This window comes from Channa argus, chromosome 12 (genome assembly GCF_033026475.1).
Source record: "Channa argus isolate prfri chromosome 12, Channa argus male v1.0, whole genome shotgun sequence".
Lineage (NCBI taxonomy): Eukaryota > Metazoa > Chordata > Actinopteri > Anabantiformes > Channidae > Channa > Channa argus.
Window position 1 is genome coordinate 5,740,588 of NC_090208.1, and position 8,626 is coordinate 5,749,213.

General features: G+C 40.4%; 1 protein-coding gene across 1 annotated transcript; it reads left to right on the forward strand.

Annotated features, from left to right (window-relative positions):
• Positions 1–1,439: 1,439 nt before the first annotated feature.
• Positions 1,440–5,638, forward strand: LOC137137924 (V-set and immunoglobulin domain-containing protein 8-like). The gene is made up of 4 exons (XM_067524755.1): positions 1,440–1,602; positions 2,587–2,943; positions 3,607–3,966; positions 4,054–5,638. Exons 1-4 carry the CDS (start codon positions 1,575–1,577, stop codon positions 4,218–4,220), a joined length of 912 nt encoding a protein of 303 aa, XP_067380856.1. The 5' UTR covers positions 1,440–1,574; the 3' UTR covers positions 4,221–5,638.
• The last annotated feature ends 2,988 nt before the right edge of the window (positions 5,639–8,626 follow it).

Consider the following 8,626-nt stretch of genomic DNA (forward strand, 5'->3'; position numbering starts at 1 on the left):
TCTGCATAATGCATTAATTAATGCTTGCACTTCAACAAACGTTTGCATGTTTAGAGAGTAGACAAGAAGTTCATATTTGCATAGAGCGAATCATGATCCATTTGATGCAACAACAACAACAAAAATAATAATCATGCTACAGTGAGTAATTGCTATTTATCCAAAACAGCTCGTTAAACACTGGTAGAAAAACAGGTCTATCTTTCTGTAGACAAGGCCGACAGGAAGTAAGGAGGAGGTGATTTTGTATCTAGAGCTTGTTTCTGCTTCAACCACAGAAATGGGGTCAGACAGAAATGAAAAGATATTACAAATGTGTTGCTGAACATCAAAGAGTGAACTACTGTATGGACAGAGGTTCACACAGGTAACGTTTGATGATGGTGAGATACCAAGACTCAAGAGTAGTAGTGAAGCCTGTTTCCCATGAATAAAAGAAGTACTGAACATTTGGTATCAGAATTGGAACATTAAATGTGCAGAATTAGGTACTAACAGTTTGCTAACTAACAGTTGCTTTGCACCATTGGACATACAGACAGTGACTGAAACATGAAGCACACAAGTTCCTGCAAACAAGTCCTGTTTGGAAAATTAAGTACAGTTTCCTTTTGCTTTAGAATAACGGCTACTGAATTACTAACTCATTATTTTAAGGCCGGTTGTGAAGTATCCTCATAATTACACGATCCTTAAGTTATAATTGTGACTCAGTTTCTCATAATTTTCAGATCCAGATCTCACAGTTACGAGTTCCTATTTTTCTTGCAGTGTGCGTTGGTGAATCTGTCATGTAAAGTCAGTTTATTTATTAGCACATTTAAACTGCTGGAGAGTCAAAGTGTCTAATCAGTGTCTGAGGTTGTACATGTCCATGAGTGCTCACAGACACAGTTGTGGCCTGTGCATAGCTTCTAATGTTTTAATGACATTTGGCCAGAAAAAAAGGGGCATAGATGTGATCGATAGCTCACTACAGAACAACCAGGTGGGGATTCAGCATAGAGGGGTTTGGAAAGGTTGTTATGCATTCGACAGCCACATCTGATAGGATTCAGGATCCATTGTAGTATTTGTCAGTTTCCTGTTTCATGGAGCAGACACAGTCCACACACATGGAAACACACTTTAGACTGCAAAGCATCCTGCAAAGGAGACGAATCATTGGTTCCATGTAAAGAATAATTTAATGATGATGAGATGGGATTAGATTTGATTAGCTATGCACCTCAGAGTTACAAATGACTAGTCACTTAAAAAAAAAAAACTCAGCTAGGCAGATACCTACAGTAAACACGGAAACAGGTTTCAATCCATTTAGGGAACTTTCAACACAAGATGGTGAACTAGTTTGTTTTTTGTCCCCATCACTCACCAGTCACAATCTGACAGGGCGGCGTTATTTCCCATATCACGTGAACGCATCTGTCCACACCCCACACCTCACTAGATGACACCCTAACCAGAAAGACGAGAGGACTTTAAGACAAGCTGCTACAACTCAGCTGGTCTCTGAGGACCTCTGGACGTCTTCTTGTACTTGGAGTGAATGTGAGCAGACGCCGCAGTCCGTGATGTCCAACTACGCGCTCTCCACCACAGGTGAGTCTGGATGTGAAGTAACAACGAGGCTGAACTTAGTGAAGACACACCTGGTATAGACAGTAAGGTGTGTGAAACCCCTTAGAGGTTATTGAATTCCTAACAATATCGTAAGTTTTTTCCACTGGTGCGCACAAACTGTGTATGTATCACATTTAATAAACGTGGCTTTTCAGGAGTGATGCTTTGGCTTTATAAGACCAGTAAGACCAGGTTAATTTATACAATTAAAAGGCCCAAATGATACGGATTATGATAAGGATTTGAACTGTCGGTGCTGTTAATAATGTTACTATTCGTTTTAGACATTGTGCAATTTACGCGCGGTTAATAAACGAGGCCATCACAATGTAAAAACTGTGCGTTTAGGTTTATAAAACGTTCATTGTATCAAGACATTTTTATTTGTCTTGACATGGACTTGTGGCTCTATCTCTAATTCTATGTCATGTGATGTGATGTCTCAAATCGCACATGTGTGTATTGATTCAACAAATTAACAGGAGTTTGTTGCTCTGGTGCGTCACTTTTCAGCCTGGCTTGTGTCCCCATCACACAGTTTTGACATGACCTATAAGGAATGTCTTTATCTTGCGTCTCAGTGGTTGAGACAGATTCATTGTGCATGATTCAAAACCAAAAGTGAAAAAGCCAATGTTAGAGACAACGGTGAATCATTTACAGGCTGAAGTATTCAGAAGGATTTCAAACCTATTTAAATTGGACCTGAAATAACATAGTCAGCATTTTCTGTAGCTGTCACCGGTTACAAAAGGTACATGTTTTAGTACTATCTATATAACACTTTTCTTTCACATTTGCTGATCTGACTCCTGATCTGGAAAGTCCCTCAGTTGTTGATGGTTGATGGTGATTACATACTTCCTGTTCATCACGCAGATGTCAGTTACAAAGTCGTCACATGGTGAAACTGGACTGTTTGTTACTTTTGTGCTTGGCGCTGTTTTTCTTCGCCACTTTCAGTTCAGAGAAACGTCACATCCTACATCGGACACAACACCACTCTGCCATGTTTGGCTCCCAGCAACGTCGCCATCAACGCTCTAGAGTGGACCAGACGTAGCAGTCCAGCACAGTACGTCTTTTTATCCCGGGATGGGCACGTGGATCCAGTCAATCAGATTCCATCTTTCAAAAGCCGTGTGGGGCTGAAGGACAGAGAGATGAAGGGTGGAGACCTGTCGTTGGATTTGCAGAACATCGAACCGAGTGACGGAGGAATATATGAGTGTCGCTACAAAGAGAGTGGGCCAAGATACAGAAAGAGAGGTGTTCTTCAGAACGATCCCATCAGCGTCGTCAACCTGACAGTTGACAAAGGTGAGTGTTTCGAGTTCATCGGATCCAGTTGAGGTGCGATGGTGTGTCTGATGAAAATACATCAACCAACCAAATACATTTTAACCGTATTTACATTTTGTAAATTACATCCTTTGTTCCATATTTGGCATGTTAGAAACTATCAGGACTATCAACAGGAGCTGAGTCAGTCAGAATGAGCAAAATCAAGTCAGCTCAAGTCAAGACAGGCTGATTTAAATCCAGTTAAGTCCAGATCGGCTGAATTAATTTCAGACAGGTCGAATTAGTGGCTGAGCTGCGTTTCATTAAGATAAGTTGAGAAAGATCAAGTGAGTTGGTGTCAGGCTGAGGTAAAACAAGACGGGTCAAATTGATTAAGGACAGGATGAGGTAAGTTAGAGTCACGTTGGACTTTTAAATGTGAGGCAGCAGCTTATTTTTCAAGGTGCTGCAACACAAATAATTTATTTATTTGTTTATTGTTTCCTAGCACAAACTGAAGCTGGAACCTTTAGGAGAACTCTGACTGTTGATCTGCTTAACATGTACTGTACATGATTCACAGTGGCCAGATTAGTGCATTATTAAAGATTTCTGTTTTAAATATATATATTTATTAAAAAGTGAAAACGGTGGTTGATTGACAGTGTCCTGAGAAGAGCTTCTTCTCCTGTTTTACAGTCCAGTACATTAAAGCTCGGCCTGGAGATGATGTCATTCTGCCATGTCGAGCTCCCAGAGACGCCCTAATTGACGCTTTAGAGTGGACCAGACCTGACCTGGAGTCAGAAGGATATGTCTTCCTTATGAGGGATGGAATCCCCGACACAACCAACCAGCATCCATCTTTTGAAAATCGGGTGGAGCTGAGGGACAGTGAGCTGAGTGACGGTAACCTGTCTTTGATGTTGAAGGATGTGAACAGCAGAGACACTGGAAGATATGAGTGTCGTCTCAAAAAAGGTGGAGAAAAGCATTTTAAAAGAGCTGCAATTAAGAACGAAGCAGTCAGCATCATTGTGCTCACAATTGTAGACTCAGGTGAGTTCGTAGAGTCCAGCCTCAGGTGAGTCATTAGTCATCACTTACCTGACGTAGCTGATATCTCACACCTGTTTGTACCCACAGGTGAAGAGACAGAGGATGAAGAAGAAGACACCGATGAAAAACAATCTGATGATAAAATCCAGAATGTTGGAGCCATGCGTCAACGTTATGGATTGATAGCCTGTTGTGTCGGTTTTGGTTTGGTTTACGCTGTCTGGGGATTCTTGATTTGCTTCCGAATCCTTTGAAAGGCACGAGTCCTCATTCCAAACGTGTGCAGCTGAAACTGACCCAATTTTGTCTAAAATTATAAAGAATATCCCAAAGTTTCCAAAGATAAAAAATATTTTAGGCCAAATTTTGATGAAATGGCCTATTATTTACTTTTAACTACAGTCAGAAAAGTCTAATATCTAATCTAATACACTATCTAATACAACATTTAAGTTGTTGTCTCACCCACGTTTGTTAGATTCATGTCGGAGAGTGTGGCTTTCAAATACGTATAAGATTGCTGACACTGCATAGTCTGCAGGTGCCTTGAGGTGCTGTACAAACAGGATCACTTATATCCACGATCAGGCAGCAAAACTGACCGGGTTCTCGGAAGATCACGGCAAAGCATCTGTACGACACATTTACGAAGTAGATTTATCGTCTTGATTTTATTTTACTTTGTTTTTAAGTATAAAAAACGTTTTAACATTTGGGTATGAGCACTTTGGTCTAAATCAAAATATGATGATTGATGTTGTGCTGCTAAGCAGTTGGTCGGTTTAGCTCAAAATAAAGACTAGAAACGGGGAACAGCTTACAGGGGTTTGTCCACGCGGTGACTAAATCTACTTGGATCTCAGAAGATTGCTGATTAATTACTGCACACAAAACAACTTACTGCAATTATCATAATAATTATGGTGTATTAATGTACTAATTTCCACTTTTATTTTTCTTTTGATAATGTTGGCTTAAGTAACAATTTTACATAAATTTAGGATTTAAAAAAAAATCTGAGCTTCTGCTTCGCCCTGAAGACACTAATAAAGGATCTTTAGACGTGTTGATCATATGAAGATTACTAGGTGTGGAAAATAGGTTTCGAACAATCATTAATACCTTTGGTTTATTTGTATTAATAACTTGGTGTCACATGTAACATGTGTTATTATAGCTTAAGAGAAGTGCACAGAACATAGTGTGACTAGAATATTGTGCAAGCAACAGTGAGACTGAACGAAGTGAGTGTGTACTGTGAAATATAGGGTGAAGAATGTATGTGAGTTGTTTTGCAGATGCCAGAGCAGGGTGAGGCTGAAGGACAGGAACCAGCCCCAATGTATGTATCTGTAAATAAGGAAGAAAACGTTGAAAGCGACACTCACAGAAGCTGTAGCAGCAGTAAAACGGACTGGTTATATAATATCAGGTCAAGGGACAGTCAGCTGTCAGACTTTGTGCCCTGACGCTCTTTGTGTTGTTGCTAGGGAAAAACTCTGACCCGGAGCTCTGATTATATTTTCACGTCTGCTTCTATTCGTTTCGTATTGATTTTTATGTAACCTGGTTTGATTAATACTAAATAAAATCTCTGGATTTGAGAAACAAGAAGTTGTCCTTCACACTCACGGATATTTGTGATTAAACTTTTCTCCACAAATAAAATGTTTAATAAAGAAATGATTCTTTTTTATTGAAAAATGCATTACATATGCTAAATTATTAATAATGTTGTGTAAACCCAAAAGCTGCCCATTATTATGTGTATAATTAGTATGTAATATGAGTAATAATCATATGAGGACAAGCTAGTTTTTCCTTCCAGCCAGAGCAGTACATACATATACTGACATTAATGATTACAGAGTGTTATGTATATTTCTAACTGGTGGTATTGTACACATGTACTGTAAACTGATAAACTTTAAAAAAAAAGTTCTTCAAACAGAAAGTGAAAGCCTTGCTTATTGCTACAAGTAAGCACTGTAAGCACGGCTCCTATTCTAAAACTCGTTTGGACCGGTAGGATAGTGACAAAGAGAGGAAAGGCAGTAACAATGTCAGAGGCACTATCCAGGAAGAAGCAACAAAGATCCATGAATGCACCAGGAAGATGGCTCTGAATGATGATGAGCTTAGTGAATACTCCAGGCAGCAAAAACCAGAGGAGGAAGAGAAGGAAGAACAGGAACCGTCGGATAGAAGAAGTGGCCTATTTTGAAAAATCCTATGAGTAGCTGGACAAGGCTGGACTAAAAGACAGCACAGGAGCAGGCTCTAAGATCAATAGAGTCCGTGGTCTACCAGACCAGGCAGGACTCCAGGTGCAGGTGTACATAGATGAGACAATCCACCAAAGATGGTTGAGAATGACAGAGCTAAGATCCTGTGGGACAGATGCAGACTGACAAACTGCTAATGGTCAACCATAGTAGTTGTGGACAAATAGAAGAACAACGCTGTAGTGGTAGATGTAGCGACAGCAGGATCAGGAAGAAGGAACATGAGAAGCTCGAGAAATATCAAAGGCTGAAAGAGCAGTTAGAAAAGATGTGGAAGGTGAAGGTACAAGTGGTAATAAGAACACTGGGGGCTGTGAAACCAAAACTGGGACAGTGGTTCCAGCAGATTCCAGGAACCACATTTGAGATCTCTGTCCAGATGTGTGCAGTCCTAGGAACAGCAAAGATACTGTGCAGGACCCTCCAGGCCTCTGGAAGAGACCTAAGCTTGAAGAAAGGAAAAAGACCCCAAAGTAGGGAGCACATATATAAGCGCTAGTGCTTTGCAGAAGAGCTCAGCTTGGTCTGTGTGGTGTTTGCACATCGTTATATTTCATTTCAGATTTAATTCTCAGAAAATGAACATATTTAAAAATGCCTCCTACAGCTTAGCCAGCAGTAAACTCACACACTGCTTGCTGACCAGGTCATGTCAGGTCTAATCTCAGGTCTCAGGCTGCCAGTTGCTGAGATGACACCAAAACTTTGGAACAACGTTCCAAATAGCCAATATTTGGATACATCGCCCACATATTCTACATCTGAGGGGGTAAAAGTGTAAGTGAAATTAGGAGAAAGCATCAAAACAGCAGCAATAGTCTCAGAATCAGGAGCTGGCACGTTGATGATGGTTTTAAGTATTGATACTACTGTCAGTGTAGCGTACTTATATACTCTATACTATTATGTACATGTCTTAGTTTATAATGTATTTATTTGAATTCATTCAAGGACAAATCAGATTTGTAAAAGAGTCTGAGGATTGTATCTGAGGGCAGAGTTCACTGTTGAATATAATCTTTAAAGTTTATAATCTGAGTGATAACTGAGGCACAGCTTGTGCCACTATAAGACTTTTTATTTGGAATTTCGTAACGCGTCCCAGGTTACATTCCTGTTGTACAGTCACAACTCCCTCCGGTTGTACCACAGAGACTGCTTCATAAATGCTGAAAATCCCGTTCTGGAAAAAACAGATATTCTCAGCAGGTTATTTCTGTCACAGTGGATGTGCAGGTGTAAAACTGATCTGTTCTAGTTAAACAAGACATTTCAAAAAAAGTTCTATTTGTGAAATCAAAGGCATTTTCTTTTTTAATTTAGGACATTCTTTATTTAAATGCCACAATTCTGTGTTATTCATCTGTATTCAATATTCAACAAACTTTAAGATCTGACACACACACATTTGATGTTTTTAATGTAATGTACAAACTGAGACCCTACATCAGTCCTTCCCTGGAATAACTTCACTCAAGACTTCATTATAGCTTTATAGTTGTATTAATAAAAAAACATTTGATTCAAATGACAAAAATTACAGCATTAGTTCAGTGGTGAAACGCTGTTGCTGGATGACTGGACTATGACCCAGCTGATGACTGACCCGATCATTTTCATTGTAGTCATGTCAGTTGTGTCTTTTCATGTGATCACTGTCTGAGCAAACAAACAAAACACAGCTTTTTGTAAATCGTGAATCAACCACATTCTGACTTGATGCTCCCACATTTAACTGAGTGATGAGGTTGATGATCTGCTCAAGCTCAGGATGGTACTCAAGTGATGATGTGCTGCCACCCGCTGGCTGCTTCCTGTCACTGCTCAGTCTGAGCATTTCAAAAAGTCACACAAGTGAGCTGACATTTTATTACATTTTCAAGCCTTTTGCTTACAAAATGTCAAATCCCCCACATAAAGTAGAAAGAAAGGAACGGGAGCTGTAGGCTTCTTTATCAGGTCCAGTGTCTCCCCCCCCTCCCGGGTGCGACAATCCATATCCTGAGTGAAGGTGGGGAGGGTCTTGGAGAGGGTTGCATGATTTAAGTCACCTGAGATCATAAAGAGGCCGTCAGGATGTCGGGTCTGTAGTCTGGTTGCAACCGAGTGTATGACGTCAATTGCGACCTCTGAGGAGATGGATGAAGGAATATAGACGTCGATCAATATGGCGTGTGAGAGGACGCCACCCCCCCACTTCCCTCTCTCCTCCGATCCGCCCGCACTGTACTGAAGCGTCAATACTGATGCATGTGTCGGACATACTGTCCTGCAGCCATGTCTCTGTGAAACCCATTACTCTACACTCTCGAAAGATATTGTCCTTCCTCACCAGTGCAGTCAGCTCGTCCACCTTGTTCTCCAGAGACCTCACG

Bases quoted from the DNA above. Each gene is read 5' to 3' on its own strand.
- LOC137137924 (XM_067524755.1), top strand. From the start codon at position 1,575: ATGTCCAACTACGCGCTCTCCACCACAG. The intron at 1,603-2,586 runs GTGAGTCTGGAT...CGCCACTTTCAG, and splicing joins CTACGCGCTCTCCACCACAG to TTCAGAGAAACGTCACATCC. The intron at 3,967-4,053 runs GTGAGTTCGTAG...TTGTACCCACAG, and splicing joins GCTCACAATTGTAGACTCAG to GTGAAGAGACAGAGGATGAA.